This window comes from Ochotona curzoniae, unplaced genomic scaffold, assembly GCF_017591425.1.
Source record: "Ochotona curzoniae isolate NIBS_2020 unplaced genomic scaffold, NIBS_Ocur_1.0 scaffold_3890, whole genome shotgun sequence".
NCBI classification, from domain to species: Eukaryota; Metazoa; Chordata; class Mammalia; order Lagomorpha; family Ochotonidae; genus Ochotona; species Ochotona curzoniae.
Genome location: NW_024467115.1, coordinates 11,832,510 through 11,857,120, shown reverse-complemented (window position 1 = coordinate 11,857,120; position 24,611 = coordinate 11,832,510). Strand labels below are relative to the sequence as shown.

Here is a 24,611-nt window from a genome sequence, read left to right as displayed (position 1 = left end):
AAAAAAAGAAGCAATGGTTATGAACTCTTACGACTCCTTTAATTCATTAACACACACACACAGACACACACACGGAAGCTAGGGCCAGTATTGTGGCATAGCTGGCAAAGCTGCCATCTGAGATGTCAGTGTCTTTATCGGTAACAGTTCATATCCTGGCTGCTGTCCACTTCCCATCCATCTCCCTGCTAACGGCCTGAGAAAAGCAACAGAGAATGGCCCAATGTGTCTGGACCCATTCCATGTATGTGGAAAACCTGGTACCCACCTGGCCTGTTCCTGCTTTTGTGGTATGAACCAGCAGATGGGTGATCTCTCTGCTGTACTCCACCACCCCAACCCCACACAGTCACCCTCTCTCCATCCTTCCCTGTGTCACTCAAACAGAGAAATAAATCTCAAAGAAATTTCTCATTTCAAGGTTTAAAAGTTTAGTTTCTCCCTATAGCAATATCATCACTCTCCCAGGAATAAAATATTTGCCCACCCTCGATAGCTCCAACTGGAATCTGAATGCAGAGAACAGATTCAGGATGTCCTTCCAAATGCATTTTTCACATCCAAAAAATATTTTTAAAGCATGGTTATTTTCTTCTTCCTAGGAAATGTACAGAGATAACAAAGAATGGGCCTAAATTAGAATTAGGAAGCAATAATCATTTTCATGGAGGCCAAATACAGAAATTAATCTTGGTCAAAGAGATTTACAGAGTATACTGGCTCCAGACGCTATGCCTACCTACCATGTTCACTACATTGTACCTGATTGCTATTGACTAGCACAATTTTCAATCACCTGTGTCACTAAATGTGTGAATTACGTGGCTAGGAAGATGATCATGCTTGAAACCATTGGTAAAGAACAAAACTGTGCATATAAATTACAAAAGGCTGATATCAAAGGTAGTCAAATGATAAATGTGAAGTTCCAGCCGTCTCCTGTGTTCTGTTTTAGGCATGAGGATTTCAAATTCAAAGTTATGTTCCTCTTCTATTTTTAGTACTCTTTCAGCACAGGAAATGGCATTTGAAGCTCATTAGTAGAACTGGGAATAGGATTTTTATTTTTTTATATTTGGGCTGCAAATGGCTTATTTTTGAGGCATATAAATGATCGTGTGAGCCTTGGGACTAACATTTTGCTGTAGTGGGATACTGACTTGAGACACTGCTTTGCCATACTAGGGTGCTTGCTGAAGTTCTAGCAGCTGTGGTTTTGATGCAGCTCTTTGTTAATGTGCCTGGGAAGATGGCAGAAATGGTCCCAGTGTTAGGCCACTGCCAACCTTGTGAGACCTGCATGGAGTTGTTGGCAACCGGTTTCAGCCTGACCCAGCTCTTGCTGCTGTAACCCTTTAGGAAGTGGACCTAAATTAAGCTTTTCTCTCTCCTCCTCCTTGTGTGCATATGTGTGCTTGTGTCTGTGTGTACTTGTGTGTGTCTGTCTCTCTTCCCTCTGTCTCTCATTCTAAAATGTCATGTGAACACTCAGGTTGTCCAGCTGCCTGTGTAGCCTTTAGTTTAGGAGTAAAGAAAGGAAGACAATCGGGAAAAAGTCCTTTAGAATAATTCCTTCAAAAGAGACCATTTATAAGGTAGTACAGCTCTTCCTCAAAGCAGAAAAAAGTTTGCTCTGTGAGTAGCACAAATGTAGGAGGCTAGCAGTAGCCAAATATCCACGAAGTCGGTTTCTTCTCTAGCTGCGTATGGTCTTCTGTTGTGTCTTCTCTGGAGACAGCATCTATGGATAAGTTTCCTAAGCATGATGGGTTGGATGAGTTCTGAGAGAGAAGCACAGCTCTGCACAGAGGAGGTAGAAGATAGGGAGCAAGCCATATGTAAACAGAAGGTAAAGAAGGGTTAAATAAGCCAATATGACAAGTTGTCACAGAGACACAAAAAGAAATGGGAAAATAAAATAGTGCCAAAAAGAAATGAAAGGTAACAATTTTGTGAAGAAGTGGTCAGTGGAATTGAATGAACTTAGGAGTTCTTGAAAAAGAACTTTGATAAAATGTCCTTGGTTGACTTTTAAAGATGTAATTTCAGTGAAGGGACTGGAAAGAGATCCAAAGGAAGAGGTTAAGGAAATGCAAAATGGGGGTAATGTGAGGGGTGTATTTATAGCTTAAATGGAGAGTTAGAGTGTACTAAGAAGCCACTGAAATACCGAGAACTTTTCCAAGGAAAACTGAATTCAGCCCCATCAAGGCATACTGACTTTTTTTCCAGTGGACCCTAATAATTCTTGCATCAACTCTACCAAGCAATTCGATATGCGCTGGAGATAGAGAACATGTGTGCCCTCAATCAGCGTCCGTGTCCCTGCGTCCTACAACTCTCCACCCCTGTTCTCGGTGTTCAGATTTTTCCTTAATATTCAATAGACCTGTTTTTAGCAAGGCTCTTTTTCTTAAGCCCCCTCAAATCATACTGTTTTCTAATTAGGAGCAGAATCATTGGATCACCATTAACTCTCCTTTTTTTTTTTTAAGATTTATTTATTTATTGGAAGGTCAGATATACAGAGAGGAGGAGAGACAGAGAGGAAGATCTTCTGTCTGATGATTCACTCCCCAAGTGAGCTCAACGGCTAATGCTATGCAGATCCAAAGCCAGGATCCAGGAACTTCTTCCGGGCATCCCACACGGGTCCAGGGTCCCAAAGCTTTGGGCCATTCTGGACTGCTTTCCCAGGTCACAAGTAGGGAGCTGGATGGGAAGTGGAGCTGCAGGGATTTGAACTGGCGCCCATATGGGATCCCGGCATGTTTAAGGAGAGGACTTTAGCTGCTAGGCCATGTCACTGGGCCCAGCCATTAACTCTTATTAAGATCAAACAAACCTATCAGATATTGAAAGGGAGTAGTATTATGTTAGCTAAGAGAGAGGAATGGTGAATACTTGAGCTGATGGATATGTTAGCTGGATTTAATACCTCAGTATTTTATATGTATAGTGTCAGTGTTTATATGTATGCACTGCATACATATATGATTATTCAATATTCAATAAAATACTAAATATCAAAGGACAATAATACCCATTATCACATGTGTCAGGTTAGCTTTATTGCAAAATTTATTTTATTATCAGTATGACCTTTTTGTTACTCATATAACTGACTGTTTCATTTACTAGTGGATGCTGACTCAGTCAGCTGGGGCCAGTTGTACACATTAACATGTTTTGCAAGCTTTTGAACTGATTTCAGTGTGCACCTGCAATTGAGATCCATTGAGCTGAAGATGTGTTGGTTTGCAGTGGTGACTGCTGAAGAGCCCCAGGTCAGAGGCGAGAGCAGAGAAGTCCTCAGAATTTCAGAGTTCTTGCAGGTCTCTACACTTCTACAGATGATTTGCTGAACTCTAGCTTAATAAAGATACTTAGAATAATTTTAACATATGGTGGTAGATGGTAAAACACCTGGGATGGGAAGATGAAAGGGTGGACCAGTAACAAAGAGAAACAGGAAGCACACTCATGCTGTGACCACGTGGTCTTTTCTTATGAAGCCATAATCATTCAACCCCTGCATCCAAACTGAGCCCTTCGTAAAGGCTCTACATTCGATACCATAACTGGATTGAGCCTCTAGCCTTGATTTATGAATATTAGCATCAGTCCATTAACCAATAATGTAGAATTTTGGGGGCCAAGTCATTAACACATGAACCATCGGGGGACACCTAAACTGAACTCAGAACGATAGTACAGTCCAACATGTAAATAGACAAGTATGCTATTTCCTGCTTGCTTCATTCCTCGTGTTCTGTTATAGCACATGCATTCTCATTACAAAGTGTGACCCAATTTCCAAAGGAAACATAGCTTTTTACCTCACCTAAATTTTGGGGGGGTGGGGAGAGGAACAACAAAATACCATGATTCTACATGATTGTGCCTACTTTGGCTAATTTAGGAAACCTTTCTATTGTCTCTACTTGGCTTGTCTGTTCCTTACTTCGATCCCATGCAATTCAATTAGTAAAATGGGTTGAAAGCTACCTAGATCCTTTAATTAACTGTTGTTTTGAAATTTACTATAGATTCTTTTTATACACTCAATGATGAGTCATTAAAATTTTAAAATGATTATGCTATCTAATTTTTAAAGTTTTATTGACTTATAAAATACAAAGAATTCACCTATTTAAACTGTATGATTTAGTCAATTTTACCAAATGTAAAGGGTTGCATATTTATCACCATCTACTTTAGCCACTTTCAAACCTAGGCAACCACTAGGTCCGGTCTCTTTGTTGTTTTCTGTACTCTTTTATTGAAACTTCATCTGAATGAAATCACAATACTCACTACCTTAACATTTAATTTAGAAATTACATTCACCTTGATAAAATAACTGAAGGTCAATTAAATTGGGTGAATGCTGTGTTTCTTAATCAGCAGCAGCAGAATAAATTAGAATCTTCTTAATCAGGTGTTAAGATTTTCATATATACCTCAGTTGCTCTGTTAAATGGGAATTTATCATTTTGATTTTGTAAGACATTTTTTCAGTTTTGAGCTCTCTATATATACATTGTATATATACGTATGTATGTGTGTATGTATATATGAAGGATATTTTCTCTGAGATTCATGGATTGATGTTCTTTCCTTTTTCATATTTTATTCTAAAGCTCATATGATTATGATATCCCACTCCACAATGTCCCTACCAAATTATAACTGTTTATGTGAATTCAAAGGAAAAAAAGAGATATTTAATGAGCCTTCAAGAATTTGTGGATAGATGAATGGTTGGAAGGTGGATTGATCACCCCAGCTGTTGGCAACTGCGTAGGTTGCCTTGTATCTAGGCAAGTATAACACTGTTGGGAAAAAAGCAGCCAGTAGGCAGGCATTCTGGGCCTGGTTAGTGCCAACTCTGTATTAACTATACCAGTGTGTCAGAATCGCTCAATATTTTGTTTGTTTAAAGATCTTGGGGGAAGGGGCAGAGTGCCCACCATGCCACCATGGCCACTCCATCACCATCGTCATCAGCATGAGTGAGTGGCAGGGGGGCATGCATTGCTAGGGGTGGGCAGACTGGGGAAGGGTTGGAATGGGGCCACTGAGGGTTTGTTTGACATTTATAAAATAATTTCTAGGGCTTCCACAGATAGGGCCACTGCGCCCACAGGTAAGCAAGTGAGCTGAGACAGGGGGGGAACCAAAGGGGAAATCCAGGGGTCCAAGATAAGGTGAAAGTGCCCACCAGTACTCACAGGAGCCACATTTGTAGGTGGGTCTGGTAAGGGATTTAGGGGTCACTACAGCTAGGCCACATCACTTGCCAGTGAGTGTCAGGGATGGGGGTAGGCCATGCTGGCCTGGGCTGCTGTATGCACTGACACCCAAAATAGCTGGGTGGGATGTGGGGCAGGCCAGGCTGGGCTGAATTGCATTAACTGCAACCATGTGTGAGAACCAGAACTAGGAGCAGGCATAGTAGGGGTTTGCAGGAGTAATTCCAATAGACCCCAGCACCCTTCTATATACCATGAGAACTGAGACTTGGGGAGGGCTGGCTTGGGCTAGACTACAGCATCACCTGTTTGTCAGGGATGCGGTGAGTCTAACTGGGCAGCTGCACCCACTAATCCATGCTTTGACTGGTACGGGGCACAGGTTGAGCCTGACCCTGCACCAAGTGGCACACATAAGAACAAAATCTGAAGACCACCAGGTTAATTTTTAAAGGGTATTCCCCAGCTATATTCGCATACTTGCTCCCTGACCTCAGGGAGAATCACACAGATACGCAGTCTGGCTCTGGAGCACATGTGGCAGCACTGGGCCACCCTAGTTGTTGACCCTCGTGCAAGAATGAAGAGCATACCCAAATGATCATGAAAGACAGGACAGCTTGCTCATCTAAGCCAAAAAAGACTTTGAGTACCTCATCAAAAGATGGAAAGAACGGCAGTTTGAACAACAGTCCAAACCGGGCTCTACCACAAGCACCTAAGTATATGGGCACACTGAATTAGACAGGACAATCAACAGGCCTTAGAAAGAATTTTGCACCTGTGGTGTAACAAAGGACAACCTCTTAGAACAATCAAGCAGGTAACACATCTGGAACACTGTTCCCTACTGGAGACCTCAAATAACTGCCTCCGTGCCCTGGCAGGTGCTGATGTACTGTAACAGCAAGTAGTTCTGCACTTTTCTTCCTCACCCCCTGGCAAGTCTCAAGGACGCAAGAGGGAAAACTCGAATATTTATCCTACCTCCATTCTAATCAGAATCAGAGACCCACAGGGCTCTGTAAGCCCCTCATGTTTGTAATAAATATTAGAAAAAAAAATTCTTAAAAATAGATTGATGATTTTCATGTCTTAAGTTTCCAGGAAAGTAACTTACATACAAATTTCTCACCACATAGGGAACCAATATTTACTGAGAATTGACTCTTTGTACATTTTCATTTAACAGAAGAAATGTGAAGCTCCTTCCAGCCAGGAATAAAGCACTGCACTGGACCAAGTCCTACATCTTACCTGAGTTTCCCTATGACGTCAAGTGCATGCTGGCAGAACAGAAGTGTCCTGATCACAGCATGAGAATAAGGATCATCGAGTTTCTCCAGGCTGACATGACAAAGTATCTGGAAGGCTCCCTGTAAGTGATTCTAGGGCACATGTGCTGCTTCTGGGGAGGAGCTTTGCAAAGCAGAGTCGCAGCAAGGTATATGAAACGTGCCCTCTTTGTTTCGGTGACCAGGTATCCCACCACCCAGCAGTACAATGACGTGGTCGGTGCCCTGCTGCAAGCTCACCCTTTCCTGGATGATGATGGCTGTGGCTTTGTAAGTCACTTGTGATCCAATCAGTCTCAGCTTGCCTTAATGTTTCAGTAATTTCATGTTTCTAAACTCTTACACTGTTTTCTTCTAGTTTCTGTCTTGATCTATCTGCATATCCAGGTCTATTTTTCTTTTTGTCTACTTTTCTGATTCATTCTTTATCGTGGTTGGTGTCTTTGACTTTTTTTTTCTTTTGGCAATGCCTCCACCTTTCTGTGAGCCTTTGTGTTTTTGCTCCTACAACATCATTTCTCACCCCTTTTTAGTGCTTTCTCGGGCCAGAGTCCCTTGTCTCTGTCACCATTTGTCCCCACTCAAAGCTGTCTGGGAACTCCCATGTTACAGTAAGTCTCCAGGAAGCATCTTTGTCAGTAAGCCTGCACCTGCACTGGTGTCATTGTTCAAGGGCATCTTGACATCCCACTGGACCCATGAAGAGGCTGTCTGGGTGTGAAAGCTTCTCCTGCCTCACCTGGTCCTCCTGACAAAAATGGATTGAAGGGATGTGTGGAGCAGCAGCTCTAATCTCTGGTTGCACATTAGCCTCAGCAAACCGATGTAATGGATCCCAGGATAGGTAGGGTTTGGCAGTAACATTTGGAAAGCTTCCCCCGATTATTCTAATGTACAGTCAAGGTTTGCAGAGTTTTAAAACAAACTATTATTTGGGTTTGCTTCGACTTTACACAAGTAGAATCTTCATTGTATAGCAATATGAATGTACTTAACAGTATTGAAATATACCCTTAAAACACTTAAGGTGGTAACAATATAGTTACATGATCTAAGGAAAAATTATGAAGAGTTGTAGCAATATGTACATAAAGGTATTATGTCTATTATTCTCTACCTCTGTACAAGAGTGTTGGAAAATTGTGGAAAATAGGATTGAAATAGATTTATTTTGGTGCAAAAAAGTCAAATGCATGAATTTTATAAAGAAATATATTTTATTACATTATTAGAAATTCTTTCTAGAGAATCTTTGCATATTTAAGCAACTATTTATCTCTTCAACCACATTTTAACCTTTAATACCATATCAACATTATTATTTTTCCACTAATATTTTAATTCCACATTCCACAAACTTTTTGGAGTTCCCGTTTGTTCCTTATTTTTGTAGCTTGTAGTCATAGCTAGTTAAAACAGTTGCCTCTTTGTACCTTACTACCAGATATCCGTGACAAAAAATGCCTGTGTCTATATATGTATGTATTTACATTTGTTGTGCTTTTGCGGGAGATGTGGAGCTCAAGCCAATTTAAATTTGGTCCAATTTAAACAACAAAGACTAGATGCCAGTATGTGTGGATGTGAAAACATTTAAGGCCTCTGTTTTCTGCCTCTGTTACTCTCATTGCTCCTCTGTTCCTAAGAAAGGATTCATTACATATGAGCACAGTTGCAGCATTTTTTGAGTAGGTCAGGCCTTCAAGAGTGTTTCTGTTTTTTCTATCACTGAGATCAGGAAAGAAGTTGAATCCTGGGCTTAGAGTTAGTAACCATTAAACCAAGAATGGAATTCAAGTATCCTTGCTTATAGCGTTTTAGCCTTTCAAAAATTTGCTGCTGCATATAAAGTAGCCTACACAATAACCCAGATTCATTCTGTAACAAAACAAAGCAAGAAAAACAAAAACAGATGTTGGAGTCCCAACATTGATACGCACCAGAGATTCTTAAATTTAAGGGCTTTCTTTCTTACTTTCTTGCTTGTTTTCTTGCTTTCTTTCTTTCTTTTCTTAATTTCAGAGTTTCCAGGAGGGAATCGTATCCATGTGGAATTTTCCATACCTCACATGTAGAAAAGGGGATAGCTATTCTGTACCTCTGGCACTCTTACCTGTCTATCCCAGGCAAGGCTCCTAGCAGATGTTCAGTTAACTCTCGCTGGTGGGACAGCCCTGTGGAAGGCTCTATCTGCTTGCTGCTCTTTCTGATGCTGTCAAACTGTTCATAAGGAAAGACTGGAGAGGCTGGGAAGACGAAAGTGGTCATTCAAATGCATTCTAGCACTTGATTGCTGTAGTACTTCCCAGCAGGCTCAGCAGCCTGAGGTCCCTGAGCGCTGTAGGGAACATGAGAAAAACGTCAAACTTCCCCTAGTTCACATGTTTTTGGACTAATGAAAAATACCAGCCCTCTGCTCTTTCAGGGCTGTTGTAAAACAGTGCTGGCAGGGTCGGGCCCACAGCCTGCGGTAGTGAGCCATCTCTGACTCACACGGACTTCAGCAAAGCCAGCCCCAGAGCTGCTTGCCAGGGCTGCGGAGGAGTGCTCCGAGCAACACTGCTGTTTACAAATATTTTCATGGAGAAGCTACTCATTTGAGTCATCCAAAAATCCAGTGTGGTTGATAGAGGCAGATCTTGTCGTTTCATTTTAGGCTTGAAGGCACTAAGGCCTAGGAGTGGGCTGAGCTAGCCTGTGGAAGCTTCCTTGCTTCATCCTGAGGCTAGTGCTAGAACTGGGTCTGTTCAACCTAGACCATGGTGCTTCCTGGAGGGCAAGGAATACCTTTTAAGAAAATATATACATATATATGTATATATGTATATATATGTGTGTGTGTGTGTGTGTTTGATTGCAGAGAGAGAGAGGGGAAAAGAGGTGGGGCTAGGGAAATTTTCTTTCTGTTGATGTACTCCCCAGATGGCCACAATGGCCAAGGCTGGGCCAGGTTGAAGCCAGGAGCCAGGAGCTTCTTCGAGGTCTCTCATGTAGGTGAAGGAGCTTGAGGACTTGGGCTATCCTCTTCTGCTTTCTCAGGCATATCAGCAAAGAACTAGTTTGGAAGTGGAACAGTTGGAACTTATACCCAGGTGGGCTTCCAGCATTGCAGGTGGTGGCTTAACCACCTATGGCACAACAATGACTCCACAAAAACCAGCTGTATTGACACTGAAGCCATATAACCAGGAGCAACGAACCCTAAGTGGCAAACACTTGACGAGAGTTATCTCAGTGGCATTGCAGTTGCCTGTGAGGAAAGCATACCCAAAGACATTGAGTGACCCTCTCTAATGGCTAGGGCTGGGACCAGGCGCTGGCCAGTACAGGCTCTTCTCCCTCTTCAGACCCAGAGCAGTCTTTTTAAGCACAAGACATTGCAGGGAAGATGAGTGGCCATGGGCAGCCCTAAGGCTCAGGATTTAAGGCTTTGGCTACTATTCACACAGTGAGTTATTTACCAGGCGAGGCCAAGACCCAAGGATCTGCTCCGACTCTGTTGTGTCAACACCTGTATCTTTCTGCCATCGCTGACTCTAAGGATCAACAGGGATGGCTCAGGTAGTGGGATTCTTGCTCCTCTTGTGGGAGACCTGGATTGTATTCCTGGTTCCTCGCTTCAGGCCTGGCCCAGTCCCAACTGTTTCAGGCATTTGGGCAGTAAGTCATCAGTGGATAGATGTGCTCTTTCTATCTCTCTGATGCTCAAGTAAAAAAAAATTTTTTTTTTAATGAGGGAGAAAGAATTAAAGAAAACAAACAAAAAAAGGGGTAGGCTTGGCTAGTTTCGAGTGCCTGCTGGGCTGGGCTAGGCTGTAACCCTCACCATCATCAGCTGGAATTGGATGTGGGCCAAACCTGGCAAGGCTACAGCAACCACTGGCAAATGCTGAAGTGAGGGGGTGGGAGCGATGCCAGACTGGGCCACAGCGCCCAACCAGCACATGTGAGAACCAGGGAGGGAGGGGACAAAGCCAGTAGGGGGAATGTGGAGGGCTCCCCTGCTGAGCCGCCACTTCCACTGGAAAGTATGAGTTGGGATGGGGGCAGACCAGACCAAGCAGGGCTACAACACCTGTGGGCCTCATGTGCACTCGATTTGGGCAAAGGAAGGCTAGGCTGACTGCTTCTACTGATGCAAGCATAAATCAGAGTGGGTGAAAGTTGGTTGGGTTTTGCTGTGGCATCAGCTGGCAGTAGGGGCTAGTTCTGTCAAGTTAGGCTACAGAACCACCTGGAGAATACAATATTCCAGGAGTGGGAGTGGCCCAGTAGAGAAATAGTGGGCACCTCCCTCTTGAGTTATCATTTGCACTGGAGAGCATGAAAACCAGGACTAGGGCAGTGGTGGCTGGACAAAATGGCACCCACCAGCATGTGTGTGGGCTGGATAAGGGGGCCGGTTGGGTTGAACCAGGTTTCAATGCCCATTGGCATGTATGAGATCTGAATGGGATGTGGGACAGACTAAACATGTCTATGGGACATACTGGAAGGCATGGGAACCAGGGTAGAGGGCAGGCCTGGTGGGATTATTGAGGGTTGCTTCAACTAGGCTGCAGCTCCCACCAGTTTATGTAAGGGTCAATGTGTGCTGGGCAGAAGAATCAAGCTGGACTGCAGCACTCATTGGTTCATGTGAAAGACAGGGCTGGAAACACAACTGCCCCAGCAACCACTAGCATGTACATAAGCTGATTGGGGTGATAGACTGTGCTGGACCCTTTACAGGCAAGCACACATAAGAATCAGGTCTGGGATCACTTCAGACGAAGTTTCTTTGAGGATCCCTCCAATCAAACTGCCGGACTCAGAACCTCAACCATGAAGAGAATTGCAGCTTCCTTGGTCTGACCAAGAAGTGAATGATACGCAGTGGAGAGCATATCCAAGTGCATATGGAGGATATGGAAGACCATAGGAATCTGCAGAGGATACCCTGTACGACAACAGAGGATGGAGGACAGAAAAATCAATATCTACCCCAGCCATGTGTTGGCAGTGAAAATCTGAGCAAACTGAGACTCTAAGGTAGACTATGTCAGCCAGTGGATTCTGGAGACATTTCATCATGTTTGGAATGACGAGATTGGCAGCAATTCAGAACAACTGAACTATCAAAACCACTTGAGCAGGACCCTCAGAGCATGCCCTACATCGGGGACCTGGGGATAGGTGTGAGGCTGAGTGAGGCTTCTCCCTTTTTCTTTTCCCTTACCCCAGATACAGAAAAAAACAACAATAATAACATGAAAACAAAGGTCTTATCCACTTTCCTGTAACCCGTGACCCTTTGTGCCCTAATCAACTATGTAAAGATTGTCAAAATAAAATAATTACAAAGAAAAAAAAAGAGGTAGGTTTTATGGCCCTGGGCTGCTCACATCCCATGTTGGAGCACAGGGTCTGAACCTGAACTACACTGCTTCTTGTCCAGCTTCCTGTTAATGTGCCTCCTTGGAGATGTCTGGTGATGCTTCAAGTAGTTGGGTCCCTGCCTGGCTTTAGTCTTATTTAGCCTTTGCTTGCTTGGACAGGAAGCCAACAGATGGAAGTATCCATTTCTTACTCTCCTTTTGAAATACATTTAAATAAATAAAAGCATTTTAAAAGGAAAATGAGGGGGATGTTGGCAGTGAGCTGAGTGCCTGCAAGGTAAGGTGGGTGTCACTAACCAACAGCAGCGAGCTGTTGGAGTGGCCACAGAGGGTGTCTGTGAAGCACGGATGTTGAACCATGATCTGGACCCAAAGCAGAATTCAATAGATACCAGCCAATATGAGGGGACAGAGAGAGAACTTTCCAGAACAAAACAAAGGCCCAGGAGAACATTGTTGAAAGAGCCCACTTGTGCTCCCCACCCACTCTCCACCTCTCTGATCCTCTCAGCTGCCCTCATGCCACACAGATTTTACCAGAACTCAAGTCTGTCCATCTACTTTCCTACCTCAACATGAGACAGAAGACTTCTAAACATGACTCTGCAGGCAAATTGTCTATAAAGTTTCAAAATATACAAATATTGGGCTCCATGTAAACTTACTGAACCAAAATTTTCCTTCTGGGCTAGCTTTATCCACACTTTGTAGGAACTTGTGATAAATTCACATTCTCAGTCCTATCCTTGACCTGTGAGTTAGAGACCTGGAGGGCAGGAACCAGAAAGCTGTGTTCTGATAAGTCCTCCAATAATTGTGATTCGGCATCAACTTACATAAACGTTGCTGGAGAGTCAGAACCCATGGCAGATCTTTCCCTGGAGATGCTGCTGCAGCCTGCGCGTGGAGGACTTGAGGTGTGGTTCAGGGTTTCGTTGAAGTTTCCTTGTGGGTAACCATGGTCCTTCCGTGCAGGACAAGCTTCTTTCTCCTACATTACTTCCTTCTCTGTTTTCTGTCATGTTCCATCTTGAGTCTGTGCTGCAGCCAAGGGCAACTGCTGGCAGTTCTCTAAACGGTATCAGCTCCCCTTCTCCATCCCTGCATGTGCTGCTTTACGTACCCAACCATCTGGCACTCTTCAACACTGTCTGCACCCTCTTCGTGTAGTCAGTCATCTGACCTTGTCACCCAGGTCTCACCTGCTACAAGAAGGCTTCTATGATTTCCTAACACAGTGTCAACACTGTCTCTTTTCTTTACTGTTAACACCTTTCATCCTGCATTGAAATTACTCATGCGTCTTCTAAACTGAAATCTTAGCCAACCTACATCCTCCCTCCTTCCTAGGGCAGGAATTGGTCTTAGGACTCAAAATAGTACATGCACTACAAATATTTGCTGAGTAAATGTCAGTGGTATCCACCAAAATGAATGTTGAGGAGTTATAGATGAAAAAAAAATTCTTAAGAAAACTCATCAGTCAATGAGTCAGTATGAGATTTTCCCAGAACTCACTAGAAAAGTGCAATGTATCGTGAAGACACCATAGTGTGAGAGACAATATCCACTTCGGAGAACTAGAAAAATCAAGAGCTAAATTCATTTATGCAGTAATTATATTACAATGCAAATATTTTCCTTTATCTGACTCTGTTTCCTTAAATACAATTTAGGAACTATAATTTTTACGTCAGTGCCACAAGATTTTTGTAATGAGAAATGAAAAGATAGGTATATTATTCTATTACTGCAATGTAAAGAGAATTGCAAACCAAGGGATTATAGAGATTTTATTGATTATATGGAATTATTTCAATCTTTTTGAAGATTAACTAGCCTGTTTTGTTATTTTATTAAGCTTTTATGGAAACGAGCTCTCAAAGATCGTTTTAAGTATGTTCGAAGACCTATAGAAGATGATGAACAAGTGATGAAAAATAAATGTAAATTTGGACACCGACGAGGTCAAACAAGGAAATCTCTTGCTGATATAAGGCATGATGAAATTAAAATTGCACAGATGGAGGTAAGATTGGATCTTTAACTGTTCTGAAAACCTGATAGATTAATTAGAGAATAAGAAATAATAGCATTTAAATCATTGGTATAAAATAAGATGCCTTTTAAAAATTGAGATTTGATCAGCAACCAAGGAAATCTGTTTTACATTGCTAATCATGTGACCGAGAGTTCCAAAACACTTCCAAAAACAAAGAGTGTCGTTAAACATCTCAAGTTCATTCTTTTCCACATCCTTCTTGAAGTCCTTAGTGCTGCAAGAAGTTTATGTTTTTTAATACAGCATACATGAATGGAAACTTTAAAAGTGACTGACTGGGAGTTCTTCTATTTTTGAGAAGCAGAGCCAGAGACAGGCAGACAGAACTCCCGTCCACAGGTGCCCTCTTCAGATGCCTACAGCAGTGGTGACAGGGCCAGTGGAAACCCGGGGTCAGGATCAGACCAGCTCTCCTAAGCGGGGGGCATGGACTCTGCTGCAGGAATTATACCTGCTTCTCCCCTAGGTACGCAAAGGCAGGAGGCTGGAATTGAGAACAGAATCCAGCTTGAACCCAGGCACTCCAGCACAAAACACAGGCTACCCAATCAGCATCAGAATTGCAAGACACAGCACGTGTCTCTAGGAGGAAGTAATCCTTACGGACAGACAAATGTAAAACTTAGCCTTCCCTTACCTGCCGGAAGAGAAGGCTTCCAACTGCCACCCAGAGTGGGCTGTGGAGAGCTTCGCAATGTGTGGACAGGCGAAGCTTGCAGATTTTTCCCTCAAAGGGGCAAAGTGGTTTTATTTGAGACACTGTAAGTATTCCACAGCTACTTCAGAGGTCTTTGAACAAGCTTACACAATATTCCTCTTATTTATAAAGTGGATTAAATTGCTTGGGGAGCACATCCCAACTACCAAGTGTCCTCTCAATTCTATTTCTATCTTAACATGCCACATAAAATGAAGATCCTTGCTCATTACCTCAAATACAGCATGTTTGTATGTCCTGAAGGTGGAAAAGTATTTCTTTTTGATCTAGCACATTTATTTGATATCACTAGAAGAAACTATTGGGCAGCTCAGTTTTATTAGTATTAATTAAAAACTCCAGGAGACAGGAATATTTAAAACAAACTGTGTATATCATTCTTTCCAGTACCATGTATTACACAAAATTTTGTATGAAGACCGTATATTTGCAATATAATTGTCAGTGATATTTTCAAATGATAAGGCAGTGCTAAATAAGTCAGTTGTCTACTTTGACAAAAAGAGAAAACAGCTGAGAAGTGCTCTAGATTTAGTGAAGCAACTTTTCAGAAGCATTGATATAATGTTGTTAGGGCTGCAGAATTTCAATTCTAAGCTAAACTCATCAAAAGATAAAACAGTATTTGTAACAAAAAATCTTTTTTTTTACAAAATATCTTTTATATATTTTTTGAAGATTTATTTATTTTTATTACAAAGTCAGATATACAAAGATATACAAAGTCAGAGAAGGAGAGACAGAGAGGAAGATCTTCCGTCCGATGAGTCACTCCCCAAGTGACAGCAACGGCCAGTGCTGCACCGATCCGAAGCAGGGTACCAGGAACTTCTTTCCAGATCTGCCATGTGGGTGCAGGGTCCCAAGGCTTTGGGCTGTCCTTGACTGCTTTCCCCAGCCACAAGCAGGGAGCTGGATGGGAAGTAGAGCTGCGGGGATGAGAACTGGTGCCCATATGGGATCCCGGCATGTTCAAGGTGAGGACTTTACCCACTAGGCCACGCCGCCAGGCTCAAAATATCTTTTATATTCTTACAGAGTCACATTGTAAAGAGCATAATTGTAATTTGTATAAATTGATTTTCTCAAAAGATTTGATTTTCAGTTTGCTAAAAATAGGGATGATTTTGTAAACCCAGCTTTCTTTTTTGTATATATTATTTATGTCCGTTGCAAATTCACTGAAAATGATGAATGATAAGTCTAGCTGGTGAGAGCGTGTATCCGCATCACTAGACATCAAAAATGAGGCTACGGAGTCAGAGAGAGCAGCCCGAAAGACAAATACAAGTTTCTCTGTGTCGATGCACCATATCTGAACCAACTGCTATGCTCACATGTTGTGCCCTTCTCAAGCCATCTGAGTCCTTCGTGGAATTGAGCTTTTCACATCTTACCTCTCGATTCCACTGAAGCACGTGACCACCAGGGTGAATTCTGCTAAGGCCTACACAGGGGCCTCTGCTGCAAAAAGAGCAGGGAATTGAGAGTGATGGGGTTAGGAGTCTAGGTTTCCACAGCATTCGGGTTTGACCTTCCTGCCAGCTGGGGCTACAGAAGAGATTATGGACGGTCGTTATTCAGTCTGAGGAAGCAACATTTTTCCTGGCAAACAGATCTTACTGGTGAACATTTACTGTTCCCTTGCTTAGCTGCTAACTGCTGATTTTTTAAAGGTTATAGTCTCCCTTTTACAACCTTAGATTTCATAAAACTAAAAGCTTAAAAATGTGAGAAATATTTCTATTGAAATATTACAAAGACCGTGTGTTTCTCCATTGTCTACCTTCCTTAGGTATTAGGCACAAAGAATACCTAGACGGGCACTGGGAGCTCCCATACACTGGATTTAGTTCATGGGATTGCATTCAAGAGACAGGTTGTCCAACTTCATAGCCTTTATTTTGAACATGGTATCTCCTTCAAAACACTTGTAAGCTTTTGGGAAATTAAATAAATACCAATAAAGATAAGATGCACCTGTGTATCTCTTACAGCCTTAATTTCTTGACTGGACACAAAATTTCCATTACCTAGAAAAAAATATTTTTCTGTGCTGCAGAGATGGACAGTGTAGACGCCAGCAACAAACGGACGTCGTCCACACACAAGAAAGCGAGGAAGTGCGTTTGGCTAGCTGGAGGAAGCACGTGGGAAGGAAGAAGCGAGGGACAGAGATGCTCATGCCTCTGCTTTGCTTTGTCTCTGGTGTTGCTTTCATTTTGCAATCAGGTGGAATTTCCCGAAGAAGTGAAGGCAGACATCTCACGCAGGAAGGTGGATTTCTTGGTGCCAGCACACGGGCTTCCTCTGAAAACCCACACAGCTGCAGACTTTGAAGTCTGACCAGAAGTCTCAGAGCTTTTGTCCCTGGTCCTCTGTCTCCCACAAGCTCCGACACCAGTTTAACTACTTTCCCAGTATCATTTTGCTATCTACTGTTATGTCCAGGGATCACCTGTGCATTGGTATATATGAACTCTTCATGCTTTATGGATACAAAAATGTGCCATTATGTTACATGGGTCACTGCATCACTCCGAATTGCACACTATGTTCCCAGAAACAATCCTGCAGCATCCTAGCTGTCTCACAGTGCAGCAAAATGTATTTTGCGGGGAGGGGGCCATGTGATGGTTCACTTGGCTAATCTTCTGCCTACAAACTCCACCATCTCATATGGGTGCCTTCTCTGACTCTTCCTCTCTCTGTAAATCTCTTTCCAATAAAAATAAGCAAATATTTTTTTTAAATACATTTCCTACAGGCATTGTAGCACGATGGGTTAAGCCACCTCTTGGGATGACCATATTTCATGTCATAGTGTCTGAGATCAAGTCCTGCCCCTGCCTTTTTTCTTTGTTGTTGTTTTTTTTTTAATTGGAAAGTCAGATATACAGAGAGGAGGAGAGAAAGAAAGGAAAATCTTCACTCCCTAAGTGGCTGCAACAGCTGGAGCTGAGCCAATCCAAAGCCAGGAGCCTCTTCTGGGTCTTCCATGTAGGTACTGGGTCCCAAGGCTTTGGGCCATCCTCGCCTGCTTTCCCAGGCCCCAAGCAGGGAGCTGGATGGGAACTGGGGCTGCCAGGATTAGAACCAGCGCCCATATGGGACCCAGATTTGTGCAAGGCAAGGACTTTAACTACTAGGCTACTGTGCTAGGCTCCTGCCCTTGTTTTTGACCCAGCCTAGTGCACCTTAGTGCATCTAAAGGGCAGTAGATGATGATGCAAGTGACTGAGACCTGGGTGGAGCTCCTGGCTCCTGCTCCTGGCTCCTGGCTCCTGCTCCTGGCTCCTGGCTCCTGGCTCCTGCTCCTGGCTCCTGGCTCCTGGCTCCTGGCTCCTGGCTCCTGCTCCTGGCTCCTGGCTCCAGTGTGATCCAGCGTCAGCTGTTGCAGGCATCCTGGGAGTAAACCAGCAGATGCAAGATTTTTCTGTTATCTCCCCCGCTGTCACTCTGCCCTTTAAATAAACAGGTGAAACATGAAAATACGTGCCCTTCGACCCTGAGAGCTTACCTCACTGCCTGCGTTGTAGTGCAGTCCTGCAGTTTTGGTGCTATAGCATGGTATGCATCAGACTTAAAACTTTAAATCATTTGTAGCCCCACACATTGATAAATACATATCCTATCCTTAATTTTTACATTTTGTTTTATATTTATAAACAGATGTAATTAGATTATCAAAACAACAGCCAACTAATTTTATAACTTTCTGAAATTTCTTCAGTTCAATGATGAAAACAATTTAGAAGCTTATAGGAATCGGGCTGGTGCAGTGGCAAAGCATGATGATCCTCTGCCTGCAGTGCCAGCATCCTGTATGAGTGTAGGCTTGTGTCCTGGCTATCCCACTGCTGATCCAGCTCCCTGCCTATGGCTGAGGAAGGAGACAGGGGTTGGCCCAGAGCCTCTACTCCCACCTGGGAGCCCTGCAGGTTGTTCCTGGGCTCCCTGCTTCCAGTCAGCTCAGCTGTGACTGTTGTGGCCATTTGGGGAGTGGATTAGCAGGTGGAAGACTTTTCTCTGTTTCTCCTCTCTCTGTGAAAAATCTGCCTTTCAAATAAAAATAAGTGAATCTTTTTGACAAAAAAAGCATAATATTTGGAATTAATGAGCTAAGTGTGTGTTACAGGAAGCAATACAGAGGGTTCCCTGCCTCCACAGCGAAGAACACACATAGTTGGTTGTGGAGTTGTGAGTTGTTTCTTTGGGTTGTAGCCCAGAAGCAGGTCTGAGGGGGCGCATGACACACATGTACCCAATTTGACCAAAGACGCTCCCAATGATGATTTTGCTAGGCCCGCAGCAGAACATATCTTTGTACCTCCGCCAACCCTTGGTGTTAGCTAGCCTTCCTATTTGCCAAGTCCACTAATGTAGAAAATATACTATCCTTCTTGTTGTGATTTGCCTTTCCATGAGTAATTATTGAGTTTTATACCACCACTTTAGATCCATTGCCCATTTTTTAATGAGTTGGCATCACTTTCTTAATTACTTTGTAGGAAGCAATCTTTCCCATGGAGGCAGCAATCGCCCGTGCTATAGCTCCCTCCCCAATTGGCCACAAAAGCCAGGGCTGGGCAAGGCCAACCTAGAAACCAAGACCACCACCTTGGTGTTCTGCATGAATGGCAGTGACCTAACCATGTGGCCTGCCTTCACTTGATTTCCAAGACACATTCACAGGGAGCTGGATAGGAAGTGAAGCAGCCTTGATATGAAAAGGAGTTCAAATGGAATGTTGTAACAGCATGCAGTCTTAACTCACAGTACCACAAGGCTGGACTTTAAAACTTTTATAAAACTCTGCCCTTTCCTCTTTCCTGCTATTATTGTTGCACAAGTTATATTTCTGTACAGTGCACTCACATAACCACAGATTTGCAATTATTGCTGTATACACTTATCTTTGAAATAAGGTAGAAAAAAGTTACAAATATTTGTGGTATCTCTTGTGTTTATCCATGCAGTGATCTCTCTATTATTTCTTTTAAAAAATTCATTTTATTTTCATGATGTTTACTTGCATATTATGTAAATGTTTCCAGATGCTGGCACATACTGTAACCTGGCCTGGTCTGGGCTCCTCCCAGCCTTGGTTCTTGCACTCACCTGGAGCACTGTGTCCTGACAGAGGAGTTCCCAAAGCTCCTCTATCAGCTCACCTCCAAGTGGCAGATCTCATGCACACCCGTGGGTCCTTGGCCCACTTCCTGTCCTGACAGAAACAGTGGCCTTGCCTGACCAGCTCATACCACCCACTGCAGCTCTTACTGTTGGGTGCTATAGCCCAGCCATGCCTGGTCTGGCCCCAGACCTAGCTCTAGCATGGTTCAACAGATGTTGAGACGTAGACCAGCCTATCCTACACACACTCTTGTTGTTGCAAGCACCAGCGGGTGCTGGAGCCTAACTCAGTCTGGCACACCCAGACCAAGTCCACACCCATGCTGAGTGATACCATAGCCATGTCCAGCTAAGTTCACCACCCCCATTCCAGCTCTCGCACTCACCCATGGGAACCACAGCCCAGCGAGGGCATCCCCTTAACTTCCTGATCAGGATTGCTTCCCAGCCACAGATATTGCATGTGCTAGTAATTGCTCTGACCAAGCCTGGCATAACCCATCATCCCTCTTGGTCTTTGCCATCAGCTATTGCAGCCTAACCTGTCCCAGCCCGCCCTTAGTCCCAACTCTCACTAGTGAGTGCTGTAGTCTAGCCATAGCCAGCCCGGCCCCATCCCTGGCTTTCATGGAAACCAGCAGATGTAATAACCTACCCAAATCCAGTATGGCCCGCACCCCATGCTGGCTCCTACACATGCCAGTGTGTTATTGTTTGGCCTGGCCCTGCCCAGTCTGCCTCCACAGTGCCAACACACACATCTGTCAGGCCTTCCCACCTGACCAACACCGAGCCCTGACTCGTGAGCTCACCAGCAGGAGCGATGGCCTACCAGGGGAGTTCTCCAAGTTTCCCCACTAGATCCATTCCCAGACACAGATCTCACATGTGCCAGTGGGTGCCAGGCCCTTACCTGGCATGGCCTGTCCCCAAATCTCAGCCTTTGTGTGTGCTGCTGGATATTGTGGCTTGGCCCACAACCAATTCTTGGGTGCACCTGTGGGTGCTCGGCCTGGAACAATTTGGTCTGTTCCCAACCCCAGTACTCATGAGTGTTGGGGAGTTCGATGGTCATGCCTAGCTCAGCTCATCACCACTCCCAACCCTCGAGCAAACCAGTAGATATGGCAGTTCCACAGGGGTGAGCCATGATCCCCCACAGAATCTGCTCCAGACTCGGCTCTCTCATGAGCTGGTTAGTGTCCTGGCCCAGCCTGAGATAGTCCACACTGCCCTGACACTGGCAGGTGCTGCGGTCGAGCCCTGCCAAGCAGACGCCCCAGCCATAGCATTCATGCGCACCAGTAGGCAGTAGTTGATTCCAACTAGTCCCGTTTAGGTTTCCCTCATGGTTGGGCATATTGGTTTAGCCTCAAAAAGACATCCATTTCCCTTCCTCTAAACCTCCTGGTCTCAGCCCCTTCATTTACCTACAGCTGCAGAACAGGCTGAAAGTCCCCCACAAGTCACTCCTCACCTGTCATATTCTCGCCCAGCAGTCCTCCCTCCACACATCTCCAGACCTGCTTCCCTCAGCAATCCACAGCCCCCATGCCCAGTCCTCTGGCAGTGCCAGCCTAGGGCCCTGCCTGCCTACCCAGGGCCCACGCATGCTGTGTGCAGGTGGCATCTGCCCCCACACATCTTTAAAAGAAAAAATCAAACGGGTAACTATGCTGGCACACTGCTATAGTTAAAACAGATTTGGCATTAACCAGACCCAGGAAGCCCACCTGCTATGAGCTGGTTTTCTCCCAGCTGTGTAACACTGCCTAGGTACAAGGCAACCTAGGCAGGGACCTATAGCGGGGGCTCTTTATTCTTTCATGCAAATTTGGCTCACTGTCTAATAGTCATTCAAGTCACCCTGAAGGACTATGGATAGTACTTCTAGTAGGTTCTAAAGTAACCAACTCTTTTGATTTTTGTTTAACTGCAAGTTAGAGAAAAAAAAAAATTCGGGTCCAGCACAGTAGGCTAGCAGCTAAAGTCCTTGCCTTGAATGCGCCGGGATCTCATATGGGTTCTAATCGCAGTGGCCCTGCTTCCCATCCAGCTCCCTGCCTGTGGCCTGGGAAACCAGTCGAGGACGGCCCAAAGCCTTGGGACCCTGCACCCGCGTGGGAGACCTGGAGGAGGTTTCAGGTTCTTGCTTTCAGATCGGTTCAACTCAGGTCGTTGCAACCACTTGGGGAGTGAATCCAAGGACAGAAGGTCTTTCTGTCTCTTCTCCTCTCTGTGTATCTGACTTTGCAATAAAAATAAATCTAAAAAATATTAATAATTTGCCTTAATTTTGAAGAGGTTTTTTTTTTTTTCTAGATATAAAATTCTTTCAGGAACCTCTTCCCTGGTTTGGGAATTGGCCATCCTAACATCTTAATTTATATGGTTTGAACTAGAATCTCTTAAAAATCTTGTCTCAAACAGACCAAAACCATTAAGTAAGCTGTGTTCATACATTAGAAAAAAACTGAAAAGAGATGACTGGGTACAGTACTGTGACTCACCAATTATTCTTTCCCCGCAACAATCATCAGGATTGCACCTATCCACTCCTTGAAGGTTAGGTGTGGCCATCAATCTGACTTTGACCAATGAAATGTGAGCAGGAAGGACACATGCTTTGGAGATTCGGGCTGGTTCTCTGCTCAGCCCCTTTTCTTTCTCAGCAATAGCTGAAGACATTTTAGACGATGAAGCCATGTCCTTGGTTAGGGAGGATGAGGAGCCGGGATCCTCAGTGGGCACACAAGGTGTGTTAGCAACAAGGGCATGATCTTGCCTATCCAGACAGGCACAAGTATCAGGGTTGGTATGTGCTGCTCTGTGTCAGCTTCATGAAGGAATGGAAGTATGTATCGGGGATCCAGCTAAAATCTTCCCCAGGGGACCAACAGTGTGTGTTGGTGTAACATACATGTGTTTTGCCACAGATGGGTGTTCTCAAGAAGTATTGTCCAATATTATAATAAAAATACTTGTCTTGTAGGGGAATTTAGATTTAGGTAAAAATATTTAATTTTTTGTTGTGCCAGTCAATGTGCTTGAATACTCTTTCCAGGCTCTCAATAGTCAGTATAGATGTTCTCCATGAACTGAATTTTGAGGACAATTCCAATACAATTCTTGTATGAAGCATACAAGAAGTAAAGCCATCATTCCCCCACCCCCCAATGTCGAGTGTCCTCTCTAACATGTGCTGGAGCATCACGGTAGTTTCTTTCAAGAAGGATGATTCTGCCTCTTTTTTTCTTTTAAAATACAAGCCGGTTAGGATGGTGACACCTGGGGTTTGATCCGTGTTTGTAGAGTGTACTTATGTCCCAAACCTTTCCAGACACTTGCTGAATAGGTCGATCCATCCATCAATGAGCCAATCAGCTATTAACTATTAAGTTATCAGAACTAAAGTTTAGAGTTCAACCCTCTTAGCATATATTCTCTTTTTCAAATGTGTGTCTGCTTTGAAATTTTGCAGTAGAGTTGTTTGTTGACTTCCTTTGGCTTACAAACGAAATAGAATTGAAAATTGAGGGAAAAATTCTCCTAGCACAGGGGTAAGCTTTTTGGCTTTCTCTTGTTACTGTTCAGTGCTTGTCGTGCCAGAGACAGCACTGATTAATTAGATAAATGCTAATTATTCTCTGGTCTCTTAGCAGATGTTTCTCTTATGGTACAAGACTAAACAAGACAGCAAAACTGGAAGAAAAATGTTGACAGTTAATTATGATTATAGTCATCAGCAGGTGGCAAGTTTACTAATTCTGTGCAATTGTACAAGTCAGTTCTGCACTTGGAAATATGGGACAAGGTGCCTGGGTGAAGCTTTGCTGCCGAGTGCTGGAATACATGCCTGAATGTTAAGCTAGGAGACTGGCCAAGTTCCACAGGGCAGACATCATTTCTAAAGTTAACTTGACAATAATAGAATTACAAATGAGCACAGGTGGGATTTGGTGTAAGGAAATCCCTAGTACACTGTTCAACAGAAATATAAAGGGAATCATGTAATTTTTATTTCCCAATAGCCACATTCAAAAAAGTAAAAAGAAAGTAGAATTCATCTTAATAGTATATTTTATTTAACTCATTGTATCTACTATGCCATCATTTCAACCTGTAATTATTATAAAAATTACTAATCAAGTATTTTCCATTTTTTTTTGAATGCTAAATCTTTGAATTCTGGTATTTCCAGCACACATTTCAGTTTGGGCACACCGCATGTTAGGGGACCACAAGCCACACATGACTAACAGTCACCACACTGGATGACTTGGGCAATCCGCCCCTTAGAGGAGCGAGAGATGAGTGACATACCAGTGGGCAGAGAACGCCACAGCCAACAGGGATTACGATCGGTCACATGCTGCTGGATGCTGCTCAGCAGTTCCAGTTCCCAAGCCTCAGTTTTAGGACCCTTATTTGCATAAGGCCTAAAATACAGATTTCTACTGGAATACTTGTAAGAATAATCAAAATTTTCCCTAAGAATCATTGCAAACTTGTGCAGCATATAGAGCAAACTTATGCTAAGTAAAGGGGTGACATTCTTTTCATTTTGGGGAGAAAAAAAAGTATTTTTGAGCAGGCTCTGTCTTCAAAACCATTGCGATCTGGTGACTTCTCCACTTCTCTACAACGGATTCTTGGGCTCAAAGTGACATCGCCACTGATTCCTGCCTCCTTTGAAAAAATTTTTTTTAATAGATTTATTTATTTTACCTGAAAAGTAGAGCTACAGAGAGAGAGAGAGAGAGACAT

The 24,611-nt window shown here is 43.5% G+C and overlaps 1 protein-coding gene across 1 annotated transcript in view; it reads left to right on the top strand.

Moving 5' to 3' along the window:
- The window catches only part of SAMD3 (sterile alpha motif domain containing 3), a 51,537-nt gene that overhangs the window by 17,947 nt on the left and 8,979 nt on the right, over positions 1 to 24,611 (top strand). Inside the window, 3 exon segments of the mRNA XM_040965381.1 lie at positions 6,448 to 6,633; positions 6,736 to 6,820; positions 13,790 to 13,957. Of these exon segments, the coding sequence (XP_040821315.1) occupies positions 6,448 to 6,633; positions 6,736 to 6,820; positions 13,790 to 13,957 (439 nt within the window).